Here is a 27,916-nt window from a genome sequence, read left to right as displayed (position 1 = left end):
TAAAACAAAGCATGCTTTAATCAAATACAAAATATTCATTACACAAAAACGAAACAACTGACAAATTACCATTTTGTTAAACTTAGAAAAAGTACTAAGTTATTGAACAACTCTTTAAAAAAGACACTTTATGTTTTTGTTACTCAAGCTTAGTTACTTCCAAGTTATAAAAGTTACAAAATTTTGGCTTAAAAAAGACTGAGTCTCCCAAATTATTTCCTAAGCCATGAAAAAACGTATTTAAATAGAATAATGTTTGTAACATAAACCTATTTAAATAACATTCATATTAACACTAGGCCAACATATACCCTCTCTGTAGAAACGAAATACTGCCAGTGCTACGTGACACTTCAAACCTCTCAGTTCATACACAGCACAGTAACCAACCTGACTACGCTACTAACATTTAAACAGCAAAGTGAATCACCGTCTCCAGAAACAGCAATACTAGCGTTCTCATCAAGTGAACAGCAATTGCATTATCCCATAGTCCCTCTAGATTCCTTGTCGCCAGCTTGGAATGGCCCTAAAGAGAAAATGAGGAAAGCCATTATAAATATGCAGGAAGATCAAAACAACTACAACAAAACTATTCATTAAATGACAACTTAAAATAGACACAGGGTTGGTGAGATGGCTCTGTGGATAAAGGCACTTCCAACCAAACCCGACAACCCAAGGTGGATTCCTGAGACCCACATGGTGGAAAAAGGGACACAAACCCCAGTTATGCCCTGACAGTCACAATGTACACCACAGTAACCATAGCACTCACATGACCATACAACACAACATACAATATATATATAATAAGTTAAAAATATAGATATGCTTTATCAATCTGTTAATGAAAATATATATTCAGAAACTGCATAAAATTGCATAATATAAATCATTTATAAATCTTTAGAAATGATCCCTTTCTACTGTTTTCTCACCTGTGTGGGATATGGAGAAGTGGCCCTGAGCCTGACGGGCCTATCTTTTTGGTTCGTTCTTCCCAGCCTTTGGTAGGTTTATAAAGCCTAGAGGGATCTCTACTGACATTATTTTCAACCTGTGATCAGAAGTAAAATAATATCAGTTAACTCATATGAACTACATTCGTGCTAAGTGAAATGTTTAGTGACGCAAAGCCGTGTTAAAAACTATACTTGGCTATTACCCAAACATGAACTAACTAATGTGCCCAAATGAGCTCCAATTGTGCTTATACCCCTAACATCAATTAATAAACTGCTAGTTTGTCCTTCCCTAGTTCTCTATTATTTCATTTCTGTGTTAATTAAAGAAATAGACTACAGCTTAGTGTGAGAGCAATAAATAAATGTAGACTGGATAACATCAGTTAAGTCAGTGAGATACCTCATTGATCCTGAGCTGTTACCTATGAAACTGAGCAGCGCCCACAGCTACAGAGATGCAGAATGGGGGTTCAGAAAGAAAGATGGGTACAAGACAGAAAATTCAGGGTGACAGAAAAGAGTGCTTCTAAAGTAAATGGCAGAGCTCGAATAATAATTGCTAACAATGTATTAAGTTGTGTTCTGTGGTATGTAAGTATGAAATATAAAGCAGAGAGATAATGAGATATAAGTGGAGTAGATCTGCCCGTCTCCTTAAAGTCAAGGGATCAGGACAGTGAGGAAGGAGCCCGGGAAAAGTGTGCTATGCTGCTGGTGTAATTAGAGATTCTCGACTGTAGACTGCAAAGAGCTAGGAGAAACCATTTGGACTGCTTTTGTCATAAAGAAATGATAAATATCTGAAGAGATGACTATGCCTGAATATCACATAATTACACGTTATATAAGTGAGGAAATATGTACTTTATTAATGTGAAAAAAATTATGCTTATATATTGCTTGAGAAAGTAAGTTTAAAAAGTAAAGGTAAGGGCTGGAGAGATGGCTCAGTGGTTAAGAGCATTGCCTGCTCTTCCAAAGGTCCTGAGTTCAATTCCCGGCAACCACATGGTGGCTCACAACCATCTGTAATGAGATCTGGTGCCCTCTTCTGGCCTGCAGGCATACACACAGACAGAATATTGTATACATAATAATAAATTTTTTTTTAAAAAAAAAAGTAAAGTTAAGTTAAAGCAGGGCACGACGGCACACACTTGTGCATTCAAAGCTAGCCTGGGCTGCATAGCAACATCTGTCTTAGAAAAAAACAAAATAGACGGAGTACCTTTTCTTTTAATTTGGCCAGTCGCCTTTGCTTTTCTGCCTTTTCCTCTTCTTTTGACTGTCTATCTAGAATTTTCAATTCAAGTTTATGCAAATCCTAAAAAAGTACCAACAAAAAAGATGACATTGAGAAAACAAAATTAACTAAAATTTTTGTTCTTAAGTGTTTGCAATTTAAATTACCTCAGCTGCCAACATTCCTTCAAAGGTGTTTTCTTTCCTTCTTCCTACATACCAATCCCAGTTCCCCCTCCCTCCTCTCCTCTTGCTCTCCCCCACCCCGCCCCCCATCAGCTCCTCAGAGAGGGTAAGGCCTCCCTTGGGAAGTCAACTGAGGTGCTGTTTCCAAACAAAGGCTGCATTTCCCTGACTGCAGACATGCAGACACTTTCTGCATTACCTTCATTTCGGATCTCATTTGCTTTACTCACAGGTTCAGTCTAAACCTCTTAATAAGCAAACTAAATCCATTTACATATCAATAAAGGTAGGTCTCGTCTAGGGTCTCTCATATAATTTCATATTTTCAAGTTTCTTTTCTTTTTTTAATGGAGCCTGCTTACTATGTGTGTTGGGGGGATGAGTAAGCAGGGGATCTTTTGTTACTCATTAACATTTTTATGTATAAACTAAGAGAAATGAACTACAGTTCACACCACTCATCTATTTTTATGTTTTCCTCTATGCTTCCCTTTATGAATGTTGCTGCTATGCATTACGATGCGCATTAGCAATTCATAACATTTTACTCAGTGACAGTTACTTTATGTGTTGTGTATCTTAGAATAACCTTCCCTGTCTTGCTTAGACAACACATTCAACCTGGCTCATAGCCTCCTCACCTCTTGGTTCCCATGTGTTTTAAAGATATTCAAGTATAATACTCTGTGTATGTGTGTGTGTGTGTGTGTGTGTGTAGGAATTGAACCTAGAGCCTCCCACATGTTGGGCAAGCGATCTTCCACTGAACTGCATCCCCAGCAGTACACTGAAGTGTTCGTAGCTTCCCCACGGACACACAGTTGACACTCCTCCATGCCCCTAGTCATTGCTTTCCCTTCGGTTGGAGAACAGCTCTCCTTCCCTGCTCCTTCAAGACTCAAGTCAAACATCGCCTTCTCTCTAACAGTCATAGGTACCAGAGCTATCTCTGGTGAGTTCCTCTGTATTGTTCTTATTAGTGGTGTGATAAACACCATAGCCAAAAGAAACTTTAGGGGGAAAAGGTTTATTTCAGCTTACAGTTGTAGTTTATTACTGAGGAGAATTAGTGTAGGATCCTGGAGCAGGAACTGAAGCAGAGGCCATGGAAGAGCTCTGTTTACTGGGTGCTTCCCCCTGGTTTGCTCGGCCTGCGTCTTACACAACCCAGGTCCACCTGTGCAGAGGCAGCACAGTTCACGGTGGGCAGGGTTTAGTTAAGAATAAAGAAGATGCCCCACAGATATGCCTTTAGGCCAATCTAATAGAAGCATGTTTTCAAGTGAAGTTCCCTCTTCCCAGATGACCCTTGCTTGTGTCGACTTGACAAGAAATCTAACCAGGACACTATCACTTTACTGGTATATATCTTTCCTCTTAAGTATAACTTACTAGAAGTTGGGAGTGAAGTGTGCTCAGTTATAAGAGGTCAGCGCAGGTGTGTGTATAAGATGATACGATGAACTCAGTGTCTGTGTAACCGAGCCCGGAAATGATGCCTTCATGACCCACACCTGTACATTACTCAGGAAGGATCTTTACTCACTCTTTCTTGGAACCTGGAAATCTCATCAGCAGCAGTTTTTCTTTTTTCCGCCTTTTCTGTCTTTTCCTTTATCTCCTTCTCAAGTCTCAGGAACTCCTCCTGCTCTTTCTTTTGCTGGGTGTAACTTTCTAGGAGCAGTTTTAACTTAAACTGCCGCTGTCGCTCTTTCTGCTGCTTCCTCTCTCTCTCCTCTTCTTCTCTGAGCTGGGAAGCATGCTTCATTGACATCTCTATACTTTTCTGCTTTTTCCAAGCTTCAATTGCCAGTTTCTGCTTCTTTCTCTGTTCCTCTTTCTGCTTTTGGTTATCTTCTGGTTTGCTATGAGAAGGCATAGGTGTGCTGTCTGCCTTTTCTTTTAGCTTGAGTATTTCCTCTTTCTTTTGCTGCTTTTTGGTTTTCCAATTTTGAATAGACTAAAGTTAAACCAAAACAAAAAAATAAGCATGCTTTTGATTAGTCCATGACATTTAATACAGCCTCAGTTCTAGCTTCCAGAAAACATGTTGATTTGTGTATCCTGATGTTTAGGTTTTTGGTTTTGTTTTAAATCTGTGCAACTTTTTTCTACTCACATTTTAAAATATTACTGTATCCTGTAAATCTCCGGACCCTGGGCTATTCCTTGGCCTTCCCCTTCAAGCAGGAACCCTCCTCCATCTCCGCCATCATTCTTGGGTACTGCCACTTGCCTCTAATCACCTCACTTGAAGCTGTATTATTTGGGAATAGATCCTGGCTTTGCCATTTATTAGGTGTGAGTCTGGATGAGTCTCTAGTGTAAGCTCTGCTCATCTCCTGTGGTGTTTGAATGAGACTGGCCCCCAGAGGCTCATATATTTGAATGCTTAGTCGTCAGTTGGTGAACTGTTTGGGAAGGATTGGAAGGTGTGATCTTGTTAGAAAACATGCATTACTGATCATGGGCTGAGGTTTCAAGTGCACACACCATTCCTAGCTTAGCTCTCTCTGTCCACCTCATGCGTGTGAAAAAAAAGATGTAAACTCTCAGCTACTGTTCCAGCACCATGCCTGTCTCCTGCCATGTTCCTTGCCCTGATGCATGGACTCTAACTCCTGGAACCATAAGCTACAAATCAAACACTTTCTTTCATAAGTTGCCTTAGTCATGGTATTTTGCCATGGCAATAAAAAAGTAACTAAGACATCCATAAAATGGTATGAAGTAATTCTTATACAGGGTTATTGTGACAATTAAATGGGTTGGTGCTTGATATATGATGCTTCAAGATTTCAGGAAAAAATTTAAAAGTTCCATCTCCAATATGAATATGTAAAGATTATTTAAAATTCTAGCAACCTTTACATATAATATGGTACCTACTAATTTTTCAGTCCCCAACCTGGTCAGGAAACTATTTCCTCATCTTTCCTTACAGTGTATCATTTATTCATTCATCCATTCAATAAATCCTACACAGAGAAATAATATGAAAAGCAAAGCTGTAGGATTAGGAGATGATTTGCAGTACCATCTAGACAGTGCTACTCAACACGCCAGACCTCAAACACAGCGAGAATCTGTGACGGAATTAACTTCTTCCTTACAGGGCAACTGACTGTCAGACGATCACCTTATCTCATGCTAGGGTGGTCAGGGTTTACAGACTGGAATCCAGTCCATGGGCCAGCTTTGAGTGGCACAGTTCTGGGTGAGATGCGGCACAGACACTCTACAGGGCATGCTAGGAATGTTGTTAGTGAAGGCCCCAGGGGACCACTTATTCGGGGGGTTGGCAAGAAGAGGTAGCCTTTAATCTAGGAATATTCTGTAAGTCACAAAAGGGATGGGAAAAGGAGATAGACATAAAAAGAGAAGGTATTCAAAGGTACTCCAGAGCATGTCTGATTATCATTATTTAGCCAAAAGACGGGCTACAGTAAAGGTGTTTTCCCCTAGAAACTAAGGTAGCCTCTTCCTGCCGTCTGTATGGCTCTGAATCAGTCCATCCTGGGAGTGCAGACACAGTCTGATGGGACACTGTGTAATTTTTTGTGGTGCTGCAGCTGCAGTTGTACCATGGAGTACAAGTCCCTACCTATTCAACATCTTGTCTTCATCTGCTCTACAAGCTCCTGGGCTGACTGTCTGCTGTTGTGGAACACTGGTGATTCAGTTAAGAGTTCTGCAGTGTCTGGCGCACATACATGCTGCACAAGAGCTGTTGCAACTACTATTACCTCTTTTTTTCTCTCCTCTAGAGCCAGGAACTTCTGATACCACTTCTCGTGTTGCTCCACTTCACGCAGCGTTCTTCCCGGAAGGTGTTCCACAGCCTCCTTCATGAACGCCGGCTTCCCCTTATGTTTGCTCCTCACTTTCACAAAGTTCTGGTGGTCAAAGTCGTCCCAGCCCCCCTGTCGCCCTCCTGTTTGCTGAAGGAATTTTTCAAACTCCACAACTTCTTTTGGCAGAGTACTTGGTGCCACTCTGTCTACGGGGACTTTGCTGGAGAGCGCTCTGAAAGCTTTCTCTGTTTCTGAATTTCCCAAAGCCCAGGAGTCAATTCTCCTGGAGATTGCATTCAGCTCATTATTAGTTGTTTTCTCTTCTTGAATAAGCTCTTCATATCTAAAATTAAGAAAAATGAAGTGTGAATAACATAGCAACCAATCCATATTAGCCCTTCACTCCCCTGAAAATTTAATTATCCCTGACTCTGCTTCCTCTCCCCTGTTGACATTTCCAATATTAATAATAATATTCATATCTGAGTCTTAAAAGAAGTGTTTCCTCAAATATGAACAGTCCTTCAAACTTTCGAGATCTTCTAGTGTACAACATGAATGAAAATTTGTTTTAAGAATGAAAGGCTGTCTAAACTCTAGGACAGAAGATAGACTGACTGTAAGACTTGTAGTACATTAATAGGTGACAACCTAAAAGTGAGTTATTAGAAAACCAAGGTCAGGGGGCTGGAGAGATGGTTCAGAGGTTAAGAGCAGTGACTGCTCTTCCAGAGGTCCTGAGTTCAATTCCCAGCAACCACGCGGTGGCTCACAACCATCTATGAGATCTGGTGCCCTCTTCTGACCTGCAGGTGTACATGCAGACAGAACACTATACATAATAAATAAAATCTTAAAAAAAAAAAAGAAAGAAAACCAAGGTCAAAACTTTAGATTAAATGAGTTTAAAACATACATCAGTCTCTGTTCTTCTTTAAAAGTATTGATTGCATTTTCAATTTCTTCCATCATTTCTCTGAGCTTTTCAACAACTGCAAAAAAAAGTCATATTTCAATATAGCTGAGTTAATAATTATGAGAAAATACAGACTGTCCCTAATATAAAATCATTTCTTAACCTAAGAAATTAAGAAAACTGCTCACAAGTATATTTTTGTGATTACAATTTCTTATTAAATGTATTGTCCTACACACCCATTATTAAGTCCTATAATCAGTATTACTTTTATAAGAATTATTTCATACTACACATACTATTGTTTGACTTGCAAATTTTTTGCAATGTTTTGGTTACAAAAATGTGTACAGCCAGGCACAGTGGTGCACACCTTTAATCCCAGCACTTGGGACATGGAAGCAGATGAATCTATGCATTGGAAGGCAGTCAGAGCTACATATTGAGACCCAAAAACCCAAAAACCAGTTATGCTTAACTTTGCATATAAATATATGTACTATTGCTGCTCTTTTTCTGTGGCTATATGTGGTATTTGATTATCTAAAACCATCTGATTTATTTAATTTTCCTGTTGATGAGCCTTTAAATATACACAATAGTAAAGTCCTGCGTGTGTGTGTATGTATGTACTTATGTATGTATGTATTTAAGCATGTCCAAGTAAGTATTTTGAAAATATGACTAATAAAACTTGAAGTAATTTCTGACTAAGGAAAGTCTGTGTACGGTACTCTAGGCTCACCCCTCTGCAGTGCAGACTCATTCTCTGCACAGCTGCTGACCCATTTTCACTGCCTTCCTCCGTATACTTTAGATGACTTCCAAAGGAAGACAAGAACTGTCACTCTAGCTGATATTTTTGTGGTTATTAACAAGCATGAACATTTGTTTCACCTGAGTTTTTTATTTCTTTTGATACCCTTGTGCCGTATAATCTCTGTCCATTTTCTTATCACTGTTTCTCTTGGTTGCCCTAATTTGTAGACATTTTATATAGCTTATGAATATTCAATTATTAAATTACATAAGTAGATATACTTTTCTAATTTGTCTTTCAGCAATATTTATAGGTTTAAGTGTTTTTAAAGTAGTCAATTATGGTCCTTTTTTCTTTAGATTTTGTTCTTTTCTTTAAGATTTATTTATTTATTAATAATACAGTGCTCTATCTGCATGCATGCTTGCAGGCCAGAAGAGGGTGCCATTTCTCATTACAAGTGGTGGTAAACCAGCATGTGGTTGCTGGGAATTGAACTCAGGACCTTCAGAAGAGTAAGCAGTGGTCTTAACCACTGAGCACCCTTGTTCTTTTCTTATACAACAGAATATTACCAAATACTTGTTACATGTTCCCTCCAGCATGTTATGGCCTCACTGAATGTAATGAATACTACCCGTTCTTTCCCCATTTCCAGTTTTATACTTGCTGTACTCCAAGCACTGCACCTGTCTTCTAGAGCACTGTTCATTCCATTCTGCCCAGACCCACCAGAAGGTCTTGAGCACCACTGCACAGCTTACGGAACGAAAGCTCGGAGATCTAGTCATTTCCCTAAAATGTCCTAACCAATAAATGGCAGGCCAAGGCTTTGATCCAGTATATTCTGAGTACCAGTCAGGAATGAATTTTGAAAGAGAAGGTGAGGGTGTGATTTTTTCCCCTCTCACAAATTAGCATTTGTCCCAGTAGAGTCAAACCATTCCTTATATATTTTAAATACTTTTGAAAGATATTTTTTTTTTCAAAAGCCAATGACAGGATAAGCAGGGTAAGGGCTATGAATTGAGAAGTCTTTTTCTACTTAGATGCCTAAATCTGAACCTTCCTATGCCAGTGTTTCCACCTCATGGTGTCTCTTCCCTAATTTATAACGTTAAGGACTGAATGGCATTTTAAAAGCTGAAAATCCCACGTAAGCTCCGATACCCCACTTCTCCACTCTACACTTACTAATTCCTAACTAATGAAGTAGGGCTGGCTCCACGATTGCCAAATGAAAGAGACACGTAGAGAAAAGCATGCATGTTCTCATGCACCAGCAGGAAACAGCAATATACAAAAGAGAATCTTCTATTAACTCTTCTTACAGTCAGGCGTGGGCTTCACGTCTTTCAGCTGGTGCTGAAGTTTCTTCACATTGTTATGTATTTTGGCCAACTGTTGCTGGATCTTTGCTCCTGTAAGGAAAGTCCGTACTTTAGCTCTGTGACAAGTGTGGCTACAATTAGGCTTCTGCAGATGAACCCATACTAAACAGCAGCCATTTATGTCAGAACATCTGGACGTCAGTTGTCGCTGCTCTCAATAAAGCATGCCACTGTAACCCGTGTCATGGAGATGCATCTCTCTTTCCTTCTATGGAGACAGACTTAGGGACGATCATTTTAAAAGCATGCCAAGTAACTTAAGCTTAACATGTTTTATTCTCTGTTTTGGTTTTGTTTTTTGTTTGGTTGGGGTACTTTTTGTTTGTTTGGTTGTTTGGTTGGTTTTGGTTTTTTATTCAGGATTTCTCTGTGGATTCCTGGCTGTCCTGGAACTAGTTCTGTAGACCAGGCTGGCCTCAGACTCACAGAGATCCTCCTGCCTCTGCCTCCTGAGTGCTGGTATTAGAGGTGTGACCCTATATTTAGAAAGGAAAAATCACTAGAATTATTTTAAGTGTGATAAGACAGTATCAGGAGCAGTTTAATCTCTACCTAGCAAATCTATGTTTTTCTTTCTTTTTGCAAATCAATATTTTAAAGCTTAGTAATGGCCATTATTTTTTTCCATAAGCAATAAGTAGCTTTTGTATTATAAGGATTTTTGCAAAGTGCAGACTCGACTCTACAAGGTATTCTCAGCCCCTATGATAATGATTAATCTACATAACAAACAACGGCACCTTCACTGTATAAGCTGTAAGGTATGCTCTTGTATTTCATCTCAGTATCAGATGCAGTTCTCTGGAGGGAGGTAGAAACTGTAGGCTTTAGAACGTTGGCAAGGAAACTTGGGCTTGGGCATGGCCTGTTCTTATCCCTTTGTATGGCCAGTGGTGTTGGCTCTGACTCTACTGATGTTTACTGGGTCTAGTACTAGCAATCAGCAATGCCAGGGTTATTGATGAGTTAGACCCAGATAGCACAGGAAATGAAGTATTTTAATTTTATAAATATTAACAGTTTTTGCTGACTTAATTCATTCAAAATCAAGTCTAACCTATTAATATGGAAGAAAACAATTCAGTTAGAATGAACTTCAAAATAAAATAAATACATGTCCTTAAGAGACAAACTTATCACCAGTCACGTATCTCCACTGGACAATAGTCAATGCACAAGTACAACACGGGCCACCACTAGCCTTTAGGTCACTCAACAGTTTGTAATTCACCGCGAACCCAACTTACTCTCTATCTTCCTGCTGTTTATCAGTTTGTTCTCCAATTCTTCCAGCATGCTGTGCTCAGTTCTGAAGTCCCCTCTTTGGTTGTAGAAATGACTGTGTTTATCTTTTTCTATAACAATAACTCTTTGGAAAAAGAAACAGATGGTAGAAATATGCATTAATTATATTTTAGTTGTTTAAAAAATGAAGATATTCAAAATAATTATTATTTTATATTCAATTCAATTAAAAAGGAATATAATTACTTAGACTAATAAGGTTAAGGGGTCAAAACATTATCTAACTTTAACAAGTAAGTCCAATTTTAACCAATTATAATTTAAACTATTACATATTTCCTTTGAAAATACAGAAACCTTTGGCTATGAGGTTCTAATTGTTAGTTACTGTCCTCAAGAAAAAACCAAATATCCTACTAAGGAGGCTTTTTGTTTAAGTTGGCAGAGAAATCAGTTTTCTCAATGTTTGTTTTCCTTCTCCCACAAGATATTTACCCTAAATATTAAAGAGTACCTAAGTATTCAACAGGTACCCTCTAATCTTGAATCTAAAGCAGCAGGATGTCTCCAGCCCATGGCGTCATCGCACAGAACCGGAGAGGCAATGCTCTCCTAGTTTCCCAGCGCTTTCCACCTTGCAGCACAGAGGAAAGTTTATACTGACAGCCACATTGGGAGAAAGGGGTGGGATTGAGCAGGCCCTGCGGGCTAGGGGGCTGTCTCTGTGCATGTGTGAGAAGACGAGTTAACAGAGAATTGCAACAACTTCATCTACATAACAACTCTAACGGACAGAGAATGGCTACCAAAGCCCTGTTAAGGCTGAGAATCCTAGCAAGGTCTTATTGGGTACCAGAGACATCACTGTGACCCAAACAGAAATGTCTGCTGTAGAAATGTCACAGGATATGTGATGATAGTTACATTTTGCTACTCATGGACTAGAAACATTAACAAAGATTTTCAAATGTCTAATATTGTGATACTGTGGACAACAGTGAATGTTCAGTAAACACCACTGTTTAAGAGAAAAAGCATGTATGATAAAAAAAAATTGAAATAAGTGGAAATCTTATACAGAATGGATCTGAGAGGAACAGAAACCAGGGGGACAATTAATTAAAAGATCATTGAAAAAATAGCTCATGGACACAGTATTCCAAACCATTCCCTGTCTTCAGTGGGAGCAATCATGTGATGCAGTGGGCTCTACTCCAGAGCAGCATTGCTCAGGAGAAACACAGCTTCCAGGTGCTGAAGACGGCAGGGAAGAGCCCTGCTTATTTCCCAGTAGCTTCAGTGCAAGCTGTGGATTTGGTGTGGAAACCTGATCTGACTCCAGGTTAGACCCACAGGCGCTCACTCAGGAAGCTCCACATCTCCTAGCAGAAGCTATGGACCCAGGGTCAGGACCAGACCACAGGCATGTAGAGGTCGGGACCAGATACAGAGACCCACAAGTGCTCAGATATGAATGGAACATCAACCTTTCCCCCCCAAGGCTTGGGGATCTCTGAGGAAGAAGTAGGGGAGATATTGTAAGTGCTAGAAGTGGAAGATGCCTTCAGTGAAACATTAACTGCTGACATGACATGGACATTGCACATATGAACTCAGAACACTGACTGCTTATATGACACATGTATAATATCAAGCCACTCAACATCCCCGCCTGTCATGAATGATGTCCCACCTCTAGCTGAAAAACCATTGGCAACTCGTGCCTCCTGGAGGAGGGAGGTGAAGTGTTTCCCAGGATGTAGGTCCTGGAAAGTTACCCATGCTTCAATAGATGATCCTATAACCATGCATACAGAGGCAGCACCATGTGAACTCAGTATGTTGAAAAAGAGAGAGAGAGCAAGAAATCACATGTTGTAGTGGGGAGGCAGGAACTAAAGGGAAGGGATAGCTCTACATCAATCATTTGCCAATTTCATAACCTATGAGAAGATACTTCGAGACTTATTCTCTATAATCTTCACTTAAAAGTGTTCATAAAGTAGCTACCTAAACTGTAGAATAAAATTTATTCAATCTGTTATTTAATATATAAAATATAGACATTATTTTATTTTCTTAAAATACACTAATATAAATGATAGAAATAAAACAATTATAAGTGAAAACGTTCAGTTATAATTAATTTATGTTACGACTACTTGTGCATTTCACTCCTCCCTCCTTCTTCTTGTTGTTTGTCAAGAAGTTTCCTAACAATGTGAGACTGGGGACTGTGGAGTTATATTGATTTTACATTGTTCATAATAAAATAGCTAGTGATATTATTTGAAGACAATATTCTTATACTCACTGATTCTTTAATTTTTCTGCTGTGTGTATGAATTCTGCTTTCTTCATCCGACTAACTTTCTGCTTCCAGTTCTGAAGTTGAGAAGGACGAATTCCACCTGAAGTACTAAAGCTGCCATCATTCTGCATAAAGAACAAAAGTATCACCAGTGATAAAAAGTGGCAAGCGATGTCGAAAGAAATAAAGCATCAACAGTTTTCTGGGGATAATCGTATGGTCAGTCTAGATTCTTTACAAACATACTTTGTGGGCTGGAGAGATGGCTCAGTGGCTAAGAGCACTAAGCGCTCTTACGGAGGACGTAGGTTCAGTTCCCAGCACCCACTTGACATCTTGTAACTGTCTGTAACTCTAATTCCAGTTCCGATACCCTCTTCTGGCCTCTGCAGGGACCAGACATGCACATGGTTTACACACAGACTTGCAGCCAAATATTCATACAGATAAAATAAAAATATACTCTAGAGACAAAAGAAATTCTATCCTAAAATGCTGAATTGAGTGTGAAATATTGTGTTCAGGGATTATTGACAAAAAGGATGTAGTCTATTCACAAGTCACTTCGCATCTATAAACTGAGCACTGTGATTGACAGGTGGCAGCAGGGAAGGATGACGCTGTACTAGCAGGCCCAGCATCGTCAAATCTCGAGGAAAACAGATTTAAAGAGAATAAACCATAAAAAGCAAGCAAAACCAAAAAACAAACAAACAAACAAACAAACAAAAACAGAAACTGGGATAAATAGAAAAGAAATAAAGGGGCTGAGATGGAGAGGCTTGTGTTTTCTGTTAGAACACCCCCAAGGGTCTATTTGAAAGACTCACATCAAAGGAAAAAGGGAGACAGCCATTGCACAATCAGATGGGAGGGTGTTAGCTATGCAAATTCTGAGGGCCTGAAAGACTGGCTAGCAGAGAAAAGACAATTTAGGCAAAAGATTAGTAAAGGTGGTTAGAGATGAGAGTAGGCAGGTAGACAGGCAAGCATGCGCTAGATACATAGATGTTTTAGTCACAGGGCTGTTACTGAAGTGTATCTGTGCAGTTCAATGTAAGAGATGGCAACCACAGGGCATCAGTCAGGAAAGGAAGCTGACTCATAGGGAGATTACACAGACGGGGTCTCAAAGGGAGAGTGAGAACCCTATCTCCAAAACAAAGGAGAAATCCAGCTTTTTTCAGCCTTATTAGAATGCAAATGTGCTTTCATCATTAATAAATGGTAAAATTATGTGTAGACCAAATAATTGTTTAAAAACAAATTTCTTAATAATTTCTTATCAGTAAATGATTTGCCGGCCTGTTTTATAAACCTACCCACCTTCTCACTCAGGGATTAGGGAGATAGCTTAGCAGTTAAGAGCGCATGCTGCTCAGGCAGAAGACCTAAATTCAATTCCCAGCATCCACAAAGGGAGGCTCACAACTGCCTGTAACTCCAGCTCGAGGAGGTCCCAGGCCTCTGGCCTCTGGCCTCATGTGTATGTGCCCACATCCCTACCCCACCTCCACATACACATACTTAAAAATAAAATAAATCTTGACAAGAAACTTCTCAGGTAGTGGGGTAGATGCAAAGAAAATGCTTGGGGAGTCCTGCCGTGCGTAGTTCTTAAAGAGCCTGTGTCTGGCTGTTGTTTGGACACAATGAACTGGCAGGGACTGTGTTGATGGAGTGAGGCACAAGAAGCAGGGAGAGTCATGAGGAAGCTGGTGAAGGCGTGCAGGCCGGGTGTGAGAGGGTAACAACGGCCTGGGCCAGGAGAAGGACACAGGAAAGGGAAAGTGTATCTGGAAGGTAGTTATGACCAAGAGGAGCTGCTGAGAAACGGGGTGAGAGAAGAGGGGAAAGCAAACAAGGCTTGACATTTCTAGGAGAAAGAACAGAGATTTAAAATCAGAGACATTACTTATTCTCATTACTTCATATAAGACATTACTTATTAAGTGTTGACAATTCAGTAATCTTTCTAGATATTTATGAAGTTATGCAATGCCACCATTGTCTTGCTCTAGAATGTTTTCGTCACGCCAAAATAAATGCAGAGCTATAGCAGTCTCTCCCTCATGGCGCCTTCTCTCAGCTCCGGGTTTTCTAACTCTAGGAATTTGATTATTTTCAATCAATGGGCTTATACAACATATAGTCTTTGTTGTAAGGCTTCTTTCACTTAGCATAATATTTTAAGATTTGCTCATATTATTCTATGGATCTATATCTCATCCGCTTTGTGTGGGTATGTGTGCAGTATATACATGTTCTCATGTCTGAATGCATTCATATGTGTGTGGAGGTCAGGGGTCAGTGTCTGCTGTTTTCTACTGGTCTCCACGTTAATTTCTGAGACAAGGTCACTCGTTGAATTTAGCTCACTGGCTGGCTGCCTGGCCCCCGGGATCCCCCTGGCTTTGCTCTAGCAGCTCTACAGTTAGTCATGCACTGCCATGCCTGGCTTTCACACGGGTGCTGGAGAATCCAAACTCAGGTTCTCATGCTTATGCTAGAAGCACTTTCCCACTGAGCCATCTGCCTAGCCCACCTCATACCTTTAACAGCTGAGTTAATTTTGTATTATATGGACTTATCTTCCATTTTCCCACACATCACTCATCAACTGATGAACAACTGGGTTATTACTATTCTCTGGCCAATATGAATCAATACTATAGACATTCTATACAAGTTGGGTTTTTTTTTTCTGGTAGGTTTTTTTGTTATTGTTGTTTTGTTTTTGTTTTTCTAGACAGGGTTTCTCTGTAGCTTTGGAGCCTGTCCTGAAACTAGCTCTTGTAGACCAGGCTGGCCTTGAACTCACAGAGATCCTCCCGCCTCTGCCTCCCAAGTGTTGGGATTAAAGGCATGCACTGCCCAGCTCTATGTAAGTTCTAATGTAAAAAGTTTTAAATTTTGTTACACATTTAGCTATAGAATTTTGGTGTCATAAGATAATTCTTTTACCCTTCTCATTTTGATTTGGAATCATCCTTTACGCATTCTGCCCCTTATTTCATATTCATATGTGACTGACAGCTGCCCCCACTCTGAGTCCTCTATTCGCTTCCTTGATAATGCCAGTGATTCAAAACATCATGAGGTATTAATAAGCTATTTTCACAGTCACTGCTTCATTTTGCATTCCCACCAGCAATATGTGTTGCTTCTACTTCCTCTGTGTCCTCACCAACACTTCCTGTTGCTTGCCCTTTCCGTCACAGCCATCTTAATGGGCATATAGCAGTACCTCACATTGCTTCTTATCTGGGGTCCTGGGGATCAAACTCAGGGCCTTGTGTGTGAGACAAACACTCCAGGACAGAGTTACACATGCACAGCCCCCCCCCCCCCAGAGCGGCTTTGATTAGTCTGTGATGACCGGGGATGTTGGGCATCTCTTCGTCACCTTTTAAGGGAAGTCTATTCACTGCTATTCTCTTTGTTTTAGTTTTTGGCAGAAAATGCAGGCTTTTCTAATTAAGTTGTAAGCAATGGAAGAGGCCATATAAGAAAAGGAACCTGGTAAACAATGTGTTTTCCTACTGTTCTACTTTTATTTGATAGGATACACACCCCACTCATGAATTGTAAATAAAAGCCAATTCAAAACCTAAGCGAATTTTTTGCTCTTTAACATATAATTTAGACATAGAACCTTGATCAACACATCATTTCCAGTATTTTCCTCCCATTCTCTGACTTGTCATTCTTTTCACACACAAAACACACACACTTCTGGTGCTAACACACTAAGCACATTTTTAACCACTGAGCTAGCCCTCGGCCCCTTCACTTTCTTGAAAAGAGGAACAAGAGTTAACTCTGATGGAGTCCACCTGCTTTTCCTAGAGCTCCAGCTGCTTGTGCTTCTTCACACAGAACGAACGGTCACCCAATTGAAGGTCAGAAAGACTTGCGCCTGGTCGAGCTTCTAACACCAAAGTCTCTGATCTAGTCTTCGTTAATTCACGTACACAGCACGGGTAGAAACTGAACTGCTGTGTGATCATGCAACGGCTGAAAGACCTTTCCTTATAGTGCTCCTGCAGAGACTCCACTGCCCACATACAGATCTGGTTTTCAGCTCTCACTGAACCTTCTGCTCAGCCTGAAGCCAGTATCACCTTTGGTTATGGTAATGGTATGTTTACAGTAGCCTGAAGCAATTTGAAATTGAGACTTAAGAGCAATTTAACAGTATTCTTAATTTTTTTTCCTATTTTAGATACCTTGCATTCCTCCACATGAATTTTCAATGTTGTGTTTAGTTAACTAGGTTTGTCTGTTTATCTGATGTGTGTTTGTGTGTGTGAGCGCGTGTGAGTGCGTGCATGCGTGTGTGACCGGATCTCTCACTGAGTCTGGATCTAGATTGGTGACTAGCAAACCCCAGAAACTCTGTCTCTGTCCTCCATAGTGCTAGGTTACAAGTATACATAGCCACACCCAGCTTTTTATAGGAGTGCTGGAGAGTTGAACTCAGATCCTTATGCTTGTGCAGCAACACTCTGACCGACTGAGCCTCTCCCCAGCCACCGTAGAGCTTTCCCAGTATTAATATTTATCATTCATCATTATATATTTATCCGCCATGTGACTGAATGCTCTCCTCCCACACACGCTACCATTAATCAAGTTGTTATAAAGCTCTAGCCTTCATGAAATGTTGAACAGATGCAGCCATCTCTTCTTAGCCTCAAGGACCTAGTTACAGCAGCAACAAGAAGATTGAAACATGCTCAGGAGTTCTCATGTATTTCTGGTGGAAAGCCAAACTAGAAACTGAAGTAGAGACCATGGAGGAACGCTGCTACTGGCTTACTCCAGACTCAGGGTCAGTTATCTTCCTTGTATTTGCCTAGGTATGGCACTGCCAACAGTGATCGGGACCCTTCTTCATTAATTAACCATCATGTTGGTGGTATAGTGGTGAGCATAGCTGCCTTCCATTAATTAACCATCAAGAAAATGCCCTCACAGACATGCCCAAAGGCCAATCTGATGAAAGCAATTCTTTGACTGAGCTTCCATCTTCCTGGATATGTCGAGGTTTGTGTCAGACATTGTCCAACAAGATCTGCCTAATGATTGAACTAGAAGCAGAACCTGGCATCAGCCACATGATGCTGTCGGTAGGCATAAAGACTACAAGAGTTACAGGGTCAACGAGATTACAGGGAAAAGCCTAGGAGGACAGGCAAGATGTAGCAGAGTCTGATTCCCTTCCTCGAGTCTATGGAGAGGAAGGTAGGAAGCTTTGATGTTGAAGCCTAAGCTTTAAGAGAGACCCAAGGATGCTGCAGACAGAAAGCTAGATGACATTTAACGTTTAGCCTTCTGGCTTTCAGTCTAGCTTCGGTCCTATCCCTCACTCCATCCCCCCATTATTCCCCTTTGGAATGGGAATGGCCATTCTGTTCCACTGTATGGTTAAAGCAACTTTATTATTATTTTTTTACTAAACAGGCTCACCGCTAACAGATTGTCCCAAGTCTCAACAGACTATGGAGTTCAACTTCTGAACAGTATTGGAACTCCTGAGGCTGGACTAAACGCATTTTGCATTATAAGATGGATGAGCATTCCGAGGGCCAGGATAAGAGGAATGGGACAGTTTGAATCTGAAATGGCTCCAACAGGCTCATGTTTTGAATGCTTGTTCACTAGATGGTGACACTATTTGGAGAAGCTGTGGAGTATTTAGGAGGCAGGAGCTGGTGAAGTGGGTCACTAGGGCAGGTATCTGAAGATCACAGCCTACTTCACACTGGGCTTCTTGGTCTTCCATAGTGGGAATGATTTCTATCGTAGTTTCATCACCATGAACTGAGCCACTCAATGGTGTTGTATTTATTGTCATCATCATCTCTGTGTTTTCCAGACAGTGTAATCTGTGTTGACCTAGATTCAAGTTTACCGATTTTTTTTTTGCTTCCAACTAAACCTGGGGTGGGGTGGGCCTCTCTGGTGCTGGTGAAGTTTTCAGTTCTTGCACTTTTTAAATCCCCAAATTTGGTTTTTTAAATCTCTCTTTCTGCGTGTGTGTGCTCCATTTAGTGAGTTATCAATATCATACTTTTTTTCTTTTTACTTCTTTAGACATTTTTTTTTTAGTTCTTTGAATAGAAGGGATTAAGGCTGTGTATGCAGTACATCTGGAGTCCCAGCTCCCAGCTGCTCTGGAGACCAGAGCAGGATACTTGAACTCAGTTTTAAATCAGCTTGGGCAATACAGCACGTCTCCATCTCAAAGTAAACAAACAAAAAAAGACCCAGTATAATTTCTATAAAGGCTGCCCAGCACACCCTGTATCTGGTCTTCCTCTTTACTGCTTTATTCCTTCCTAGATGTAAATTTCTTTCTTTATTTTATTATTTTATCACATGTGAATTTATTTCTTTATAGTTCATAGTTTTATGTTAAGAAATGGACACAATATAATGTGGCAAAGCCAAAATTGAGGCTTCTGGGGTTTGTTCTGTGTTTAGCCAATTTATGAACTAATTTTGTGAAGCTTTTATCTTTGTCTCATGTGGCACCACAACCTCTGCTCAGCTAGCTTTGCCGTCAGCGAACAGCTGAGCAGAGACTCTCGGGGATACTGAGAGCCAAGGAGTTCTTTTGTCCTTTTGGGAAGAGAAGGATCAGTTTCCCGCAGCAGCATGTGTTCAACACTCAACCAGCAGTTTGCACTCCGTCTCAGCCTTTCCCTCTGCCAGCATGGAACTCCAGTCAGATGAAGATGAAGACCTTCTCGGGTCCTTCTTTCTGCTTCCTGTCACTACTACAACAAACAAATCAGAAACGCACACACTAGTGACTAAAACACAACAAACTTCATCTCTTACAGTTCTGTAAATCAGGTCTCAGCCAAGCTGTGAACCTAGAGAACATCACATTAAGTATAACACACCAATCAGAGGGACAAATACCACATGGTCTTATTACATGGAGATTCTTCAGCAAAGTTGATTTCATAGAAAAAGATAATAGAACAATGGTGACCAGAGACTGGAGGGAGGAGAGGAAGGGAATGAGTGGCTGCTGGTCAGCTGTACTACTCCATATTGGGCAGCAGCATCATTCTACGGGCTGGTATCTGGGGCCAAATCCCAGAATTTCTCCTTCTCTGCTTCCTGACCATGGACACAATGTGACTAGCTGCCTCACATCCCCACTGGCATTTCCCCTCCTCAGTAAATCTTCTCCCTTCAATCATGAAACCTAAATAAACATCCCCTCAACTTTTGGCCAGGTGTTTTGTCAAAGCAATGAGAGCCACCTACTACATGAGGAAACTTTGAGTTTTGTTCAATAAGTTGATTCAAGTTAAAAGAAAATTTCCAAATATCTGACTACCAAAACAAAATGATGGAATGGCTACATGATTTAATAATTCTATATTATATTCATTTATCAGTTGAGCCACATAAGTATATAATTTGTTCACTATTGTATGAACTGAAGGTATCTGCAGGGTTTGTTCCTTCTGGAAGCTTCTGGGGAGAGCCCACTTCCATTTTGCAGCTTTGAGAGGTTGCCTTCCCTCCTCAGTTCATGACCCTTTCCTCACACAACTGCTCTCTTGCTTATGTCATCATACTTCCTGCCACTAGCTCTGGTTTCCCTGCCTATTGTAAAGGGACCCTTGGGGTCACACTGGGTCCACTCAGAGAACCCAGGATAATCTTCCCATTTTAAGGTATTTAATCACATCTGCCAAGTCTCCTATGATACAGTTATACACTCACAGGTACTGGAAATTGGGATGTGCAGAGCCTTGAACATTATTCAGCTTTACACAGCTGGCCGTACACATAGCTCTGTACATGTGCAGGACTTTTTGTGGGAAATTCATTTTGAAAATCATTTAAAATCAGAGAATTCTGAAACATACATTCTGTTTTAATTTTTAAACATTTTTAAAATTATGTGTGTGGGGGGAGAGGGAGAGGGAGAGAGGGAGGGAGGGAGGGAGAGAGAATGAATGAATGAATGAATGAATGAATTTGTATGCAGGCGCCCTCAGAGGCCAGAAGAGGGCATCAGATCCCCTGGAGTTGGAGTTAGAGGTGGTTGTGTACCACCAACAATAGGTGCCAGGAGCCAAACTCTGGTCCTCCAGAAAACTAGCTCTGCCCCACTGAGCCATTGTCTAGATCCCATAGAATGAAGTTATTATTGAGGGACTATCTCAGTCAGTTGAGAGACAGAAAATTCAGGTCGTTAGAGAGAAGTCCACTGGAACCAAAACAAAAGGCCTAGAGCCCTGTCTCTGGGTAACACCTGGTTCAAAACCACTAGTATGACACTGTTAGATTCTTCAAAAAGGGGGACTGTCAAGGTGGCAGTCAGCAGGTGAAGTTCTTGCTATGCCGCATGTGCTCCTTGTGGTACTCACGCAATCTCTCTCTCTCTCTCTCTCTCTCTCTCTCTCTCTCTCTCTCTCTCTCTCTCTCTCTCTCTCACACACACACACACACACACACACACACAATAATAAAGTTCTGCAATATTTTAAAGGCATAATTCAGTAACTTAAATGGCTAAAAGAACATCAGCTAGGAACAAACAGGAAAGCTGAGAAGAGTACCCAGCCTTGAAAGGTGCTGGGGACGCTATTCCTAAAGAGATGTGAGCAGAAGCCTGGTAAGTCTACTAGCCCAAAGCAAGGACGACTGCCGAAGTCCACCTTCGTGAACTAACGGGTTTACTGGGGTTACTTACAAAAGTATGGGTGTAGCCGGGCGGTGGTGGTGCACGCCTTTAATCCCAGCACTCCGGGAGGCAGAGGCAGGCAGATCTCTGTGAGTTCAAGGCCATCCTGGTCTACAAGAGCTAGTTCCAGGACAGGAACCAAAAAAGCTACAGAGAAACCCTGTCTCGAAAAATCCAAAAAAAAAAGTATGGGTGAGGGTTGACTTAGAGAAGAAATGAGAAATGACTCAAGGACAGCTGCATCACCAAAGCCCACCCAGCAAGGGTGACAGTTCACCAAAGTTGGAGACCTGAAGCCCACTGCACAACATGCAGGCAGGCAGCTCAGTGGGACAGTGACTTTTCCAGGCAGTGCAGCTGGTCTCTGCTTCTTCCAGGGTATTTCTCCCACCTACCTCCTCTAGGAACCTGGGCTAGCCTCGGAGTGTCTCTCAGCAGCCCTTCCTGCTTATATAATCTTAGGGAGGGAGGGTCCTAGTGCATTTAGTCAACTTGAGGAACTTCTTGAAGCTTTTGGGTTGTCTACTTCCTGCTTCTTAAGTAGCCTTTCTTTAGAACATCTGGGGTCTCTCTCTTTTTTTTTTTAAGATTTACTTTTATTTTACATGTATGACGTGTATGGGTATTCTGATTGCATGTATGTCTGTGCACCACGTATATGACTGCTGTCTGCAGAGGTCAGAAGGATTTGGATCTCATGGAACTGGAGGCACAGATGGTTGGGGCAGCATAGGGGTGCTGGAAATCAAACCCATGTCCTCTTTAAAAACAAGTGCTCTTAACCTTTGAGCCATCTTTGCAGCCCATCTCTGGAATCTTAAAAATCTTCCAAGCAGAATGCAATGTTTTACCTTCCTTTAGAACATTCTGAGGCTTAGTGAGTTTCCCAATAGGAGGGAGTGTTGTATTTTAGAGGAAACTACAATACACTTAAAAAACTATTGAGGAAATAGGAACATATAATACAGAAATACTAAAAAGCACAGATAATTTTACTTTTCATAATAGGTGAGAAATGAGTAACATTCCCTAGCCTAACGACTATGCACACAGTACTCTATGTGACACCAGAGACCACGCTCTCCCTGCATGAACACAGGACATAGACCATATGAAGCAGCGAGAAGAGGAACCTCACAGCAGCTACATTTGGACATGGAGCCTCTGTTAGAGAACCTTCATTCCTGTTGTTTAAGTCACCCCATCTGTGGTGTTTTGCTAGGGGAACTCCGCCGACAGGAACTTTAGGTCTTTAGGTAGAGATCTCTAATATCATGAGACTATGATAAAAATGATCTCTTCTCCAGAAAACATGTGTGGTTTTAGGGTTAGGACGGATACTCGTCAATCATCCGACAAATACTGAAGCTCAGCGTTAGGGGGGCGGGGCTTGTATGTGCCAGCGTGTGTGTGTGTGTGTGTGTGTGTGTGTGTGTGTAGCTATTAGGAGGGGTATGAAGAACTGACAACACATGAACTTTTCCGAAATATCACATTACTTTTTGACGTGTGTATGCTTGGATGTGTTGGTACACATACATGAGGAGGTTGGTGGTTGAAATCAGCTGCCTTTCTTAATTGCTCTCCACCTTATTTTATTGATTTATTTATTCTGATGGATAACGGAGCTCACTGGTTTGGCTAGGCTGGCTGGCCAACAAGCCCCAGGTCTCCAGCACCGGGATTGCAGGTGCATGTTGTGGCACCCAACCACGAACTCAGGTCTTCAAAGTTATGCAGCCAGCACTTCACCAAGGGAGCCATCTTCCCAGCCCCTACTTTAGCTTAAGAAAAGAAAAACTTACTATTCTTGAGAAATTCTACTTCATCATTGCTGTGAGGCATATATTTTAGAGTTCTGCAATCTCAGTATACTGACATTGTCGAACAGGTAATTTTTTAAGTGGGGAACTGTCTTTCGGTCTCTACTCTCTACTAGGTGTTAGCAGTAATAGGGGTTTGTAGTAGTACCACATCCTGCCCGTTGTGACAACCAAAGATGTCTCCAGGGATTTCTAAACATCATAGAGTGAAATAGTCCCACAGGACTGTCTGCTCCAAGCCCTGTAAAGCAAATACAACCATTGCAAATTACCAGAGCGGAATCAGGATAGTGCAGGCCAGTAGGCGTATAAGGACGCTGGGTACACCAGCATGTAAAACATGGCCTACAGATGTAGGTGAGGAAATCATACTGAACTACAATATGGCAGAAAGTTTTCATGGAAAAAGACGTTCAACATGATTAAACCACTGGAATCAGACCATTTTTTATTTTTGGTATTTTTGTTTGTTTTGTTTTTAAGAAAAGTTCTCATTGTGCCGCCCATACTGGCCTCTAACTCTTGACATTCCCACCTCTGCCTCCTGAATGCTGGGATTACAGGTATGCACCACAATCAAATGGTCAGGCATTTAAAAAAATATATTTAAGAAAATTTTACATAATCTATTTTAAATTTTTATTTTCTATTTCCCTTAAAATATAAGTTATTTTGGGAGCTATATAGATACAGAGAACGGGGAGAAAAACAAAGGATGTGTGAGAAAATCTTCCCTAAGTGGGATTTCCTTAACTTGATGCTAGAAAGAACACCGTATTCCCATAGAAAAGGAAGGTGGTGCCAGACCTCGGCACACAGTAGCTTTCCTTCACGTCTGGACTGAACCACGTTATTAGTGAGTGCCTACTATCTCGAAGGCACCGTCTTGGACACACAACAGGCGCAGTCCTTGGTGCTAGGAATACAACAGTTACTTAATCTTCTGAAAATGTCTACCCTCCTGGCACTTACGTTTTCATGGAGGCAGAAATATAAAAACAGGTATAAAATATGGAACAGAGCCTGTGGTGTTAAGTGCTATATACAGAGAAAAACTGAAGCAGAAAAAGGGGTCTGGTCGTCTGAACGAAAGACTCCCATTCCACCCTGCAGAGGTAAACACCTTTCTTGCACCTGCACCGATGCAGTCAACGGATCCAATTTCTTGGTGCTCAGACTCTCTCCAAGCTAGCTTGGAGCCCTGGGTCACTGCCGACTTAAATACCCAGAGCTCCCATCACCGGCTCCCATTTTTGAAGAAAGGGAGTCCTATCACACGGCGCGAGGAAGCGGCGGCCCGAGCTTCCACTGAGGCCCGACCCCAGCGCCGCACGGTCCCGGCTCTAAGTGCCATCAAACGCCAGGCTCGCCCGAGCAAGGCCCGAGCCTCCGCCGTTACCTGTTGCGGCGTCGGCGCCGCTCCCACGCCGGTCCCCGCAGGCGCGCCCGCCCCCGCCACCGCCCCGGCAACCGCCGTGGCCGCCGCCGCCACCACCACGGTCGTCAGGGCCGCCATGTTTGCTCGCCGAGACTCCCGCGCCTGTGCGCGGGATCGGCTCCAGTGGGCGCTCACCCACGCTCCGCGGACGGCTCCGAACCGCTGGACCACTAGGGCGGAGCGCGGAGCCGACCCCGCCTAGCCGGAGGGGTGTGGCTTGTCGGGGGCGTGGCTTGACGGGGAGGGCAGCTCGAGGACCTGGTTTATTAGGGCGTGGCTTTGTGGGGCGGGCAACGAGGGGGCGTAGTTTAGCAGGGCGTGGCTGTCCATGGGGCGGGCAGCTCGAGGGCGTGGCTTAGCGGGGCGTGGCTGCGCCGGGGCACGGCTCCTGGCAGGACAGACTTAAAGGCGGAGCTCGGAAGGGGCGGGGCCAACGCCGGCTTGTGGGTTGAAGATGAGGATGCTGGACCCGACTTAGGGGGGCAAGGTGGACTTGGCATGGTGTGGCGCAGAGCGCCTCTATTCAGTTTTGTGTTATATGAGCTTTGATAGCACTGGTGCCTACTCTGTTCGCCCACGCCCGTAGCTGTTGAGAAATGTATCATCTTCCTTTAAATTGTATTCGTGTTATACGAACATATGTGTGTTTCATACGATAGAACTGTTTTCTATGTCCGTAAATGCCGGTGAAACTTACTGAAGGATAAAGCATATGGTTGAATTCTAGGGATACATGTTATTCTATATTTTCAAAGAAAGACCATTCCGCACAGAAGCAGGTATCAGAGCCAGGAACACCTTAGCTGCTTCCTAGGACTTGTTTCTAAGATGAAAGATTCCTAAGACTCTGTGTAGAAAGTTGAGAAAAATGGATCTTCTCAGAAGCAACCAGTGGCAATGGACCTAGCCACTGTTCTCATTCTTCTGTTTCTCTCTTAAGTGAATTCATTCGCCGTTCTAGCTCTTGCTGTAAACTTCTCCCAGGAGCAATTCTAGATCCGGGGAATTCTTCGTTGAGTTCCACTGGCAAGAGTCTTCCTCTCACATCTTTCTCGGAGGGAATATAAACAAGTAAACAAGCGCTGCATTTAAGTATAAGTACCTTGGCAGCCCTAGTGGGGGTGCTTTCCTGTGCATTTCTGTTTCATCGCCACAAATAGCTAGGTTTAGCTATAGAGTGCAAGTTTCACCTCCATTTCATGGATAAAGTTAAGGAAGTCTAGTCAGCCTAGGAAGAGACCAGGATACAAACTCGGGCTCCTGACTCCAGAAAATATAGGAGGAACCTATAACAGGTAAGAAGACGCCTGTGCATCTCCAAAGGTGTGGGTTTGGCCTTCATCTATATTGCAAAGAAGATTATTACATACAAAGATTATTTTGAATAAGATTTGACGAAATTTCTGCGAAGGACGTTTCTGATGACTGGGTCTAGAACCTTCTAAGTCAGCAGCTGCAGACAGAAAACTAAGCCTAGGGACAGAGGAAATTGTTTCGTTTGGGGCGTTTATAGAAGGAGGTGTATATCAGCCCTTAGAGCTGCTGCCTGGCAGTCTAGTAACGAGAGGGACATAACAGTTCGGTTTGTCAAAAAGGAGGTTGTGGGCCATCATGATGAAAGCAGAGCCCATGGGTGGTGGAGAACAAAGCCTCCTTGAGTCAGTTGAAGATTTAGGAGGACAGGTGATCCCAGTGTTGAGAGACTTTGTTGTTTGTTTGTTTGTTTTAGTCAGAACTAGTAGAGAGCATTTACATACTGCTGTAAATGACCCAATAAAGAGCAGAAATTTGATGCTGCAGAAAAGAACAGCAACCCACACCATGGGAAAGAATGGAGCCCAGGAACAGGCAAGGTTTGCTCATAGACCCATGCTTGGCTAGTTTCTACGTATAACCCAGGACCACCTGCCCAGGGAATAGTACTGCCCATGGGGTCTCCTACATTAATTAAAAGTCAGGAATTCCCCTCAGACGTGCCCACAGACCAGTCTGATGGAGACACTTCCTCTCTCAGATGACCCTAGGCTGTATCAAGTTGACAAAGCTACCTAGGACACATCTTTGGCATGCATTGTAATTTTGTGACCATACCACTTAATAATTCCATCCTAGATTATAAACATGAGTCCATTGCTTCAAAAGGAGTTTTGGACAGTAATCTGAGAGTTATTGATTTTACAGTTAGCTAGAACAATAAGCCCAAATACCATCTACATAATTAAATATACAGAAAACTGCTCAGAGATGTCAGCTCCTAGGTAAAACAAAAGAAAACTCCTTTCCACTAAAATATTCTTGTCTGAGAATTTTAAATCGAAGCCACATCCTCTTTATAAATGCACAAGAACTTGCACACTAAGAAAACAATATCCATGTTTGGTGGTGGAAGCCTGTAACCATTCTAGTTAACATACCGAGGCAGGCGGATTATGAATTCCAAGACAACTTGGGCTAATATACCAAGACTTGTTTAAAGAAAAAGCAAAAACAGAAAGGGCAGTGTGTTAGGGGAGACCATCAGTGTTGGAAAGTTTTCAAGTGTAATATATTAATGTAAAAAACTGGACAGGCTATCCTCTGAGCAGCTATGGCTTATCTCCCCTCCTCTCCTTACTCCTTCCCTTCCTCTTTCTGAAAGTCATCTTAATTCTTTTTCTACTCCCTTTCTCTCCTTTCCTTGTCTCCTGTGTCTGTTGTTCCATCTCCTACTTCTACAAGATTGACTCACGGGTTTCTATTACATAAGTGAGAACATACGTCATTTGTCTTTCTGTGTCTGGCATGTTTCACTCAGCATATTGTTCTCCAGTTCCATCCATGTTAGTCCAAATTACAGGATTTCATTCTTTTATATGATGAGGAGTAATAATCCCATTCTTTTTTTAATTTTTATTTATTTATTAAAGATTTCTGACTCTTCCCCGCCACCGCCTCCCATTTCCCTCCCCCTAATAATCCCATTCTATAAATATACCTTCCTTTGTTTCTCCATCCATCCACTGAAGGGCATCTAGATTGGTTCTGGCTAATGTGGATGCTGCCACGGGTGCAAGTATCTGTTGACAAAAAAGACTTTGTTTTCTTTGGATATGAATCTAGTAGTATTCACTATGTCGATGAACA

The 27,916-nt window shown here is 41.8% G+C and overlaps 1 protein-coding gene across 2 annotated transcripts; it reads right to left on the bottom strand.

Moving 5' to 3' along the window:
• Positions 1-24,973, bottom strand: Ccdc112 (coiled-coil domain containing 112). 2 transcript variants are annotated; one of them, XM_050149306.1, is made up of 10 exons: positions 24,755-24,973; positions 12,817-12,938; positions 10,505-10,626; positions 9,198-9,287; positions 7,107-7,182; positions 6,143-6,533; positions 3,943-4,356; positions 2,197-2,292; positions 942-1,060; positions 1-529 (listed from the first exon to the last, which is right to left on the bottom strand). In XM_050149306.1, exons 1-10 carry the CDS (start codon positions 24,869-24,871, stop codon positions 499-501), a joined length of 1,578 nt encoding a protein of 525 aa, XP_050005263.1. In that variant the 5' UTR covers positions 24,872-24,973; the 3' UTR covers positions 1-498. The 2 variants fall into 2 exon arrangements, with proteins under 2 accessions (XP_050005263.1, XP_050005264.1); XM_050149307.1 differs by lacking the exon at positions 2,197-2,292.
• Between the last annotated feature and the right edge of the window lie 2,943 nt (positions 24,974-27,916).

The sequence above is a fragment of the Alexandromys fortis genome, unplaced genomic scaffold (genome assembly GCF_014885135.2).
Source record: "Alexandromys fortis isolate MF-2015 unplaced genomic scaffold, M_Fortis_MF-2015_v1.1 scaffold_60, whole genome shotgun sequence".
NCBI lineage: Eukaryota > Metazoa > Chordata > Mammalia > Rodentia > Cricetidae > Alexandromys > Alexandromys fortis.
The sequence above is the reverse complement of the archived record's forward strand: the minus strand, read 5'-3'. Positions and strand labels throughout refer to the sequence as shown.

Coding starts and splice junctions, on each gene's coding strand:
- Ccdc112 (XM_050149306.1), bottom strand. CDS start 24,871: ATGGCGGCCCTGACGACCGTGGTGGTGGCGGCGGCGGCCACGGCGGTT. Junction 7,183..9,197: donor CGTGAAGCCCACGCCTGACT/GTAAGAAGAGTT, acceptor TTTTTTTTGCAG/TTGTTGAAAAGCTCAGAGAA. Junction 2,293..3,942: donor TTTCCAGGTTCCAAGAAAGA/GTGAGTAAAGAT, acceptor GTACTTTTTTAG/GATTTGCATAAACTTGAATT.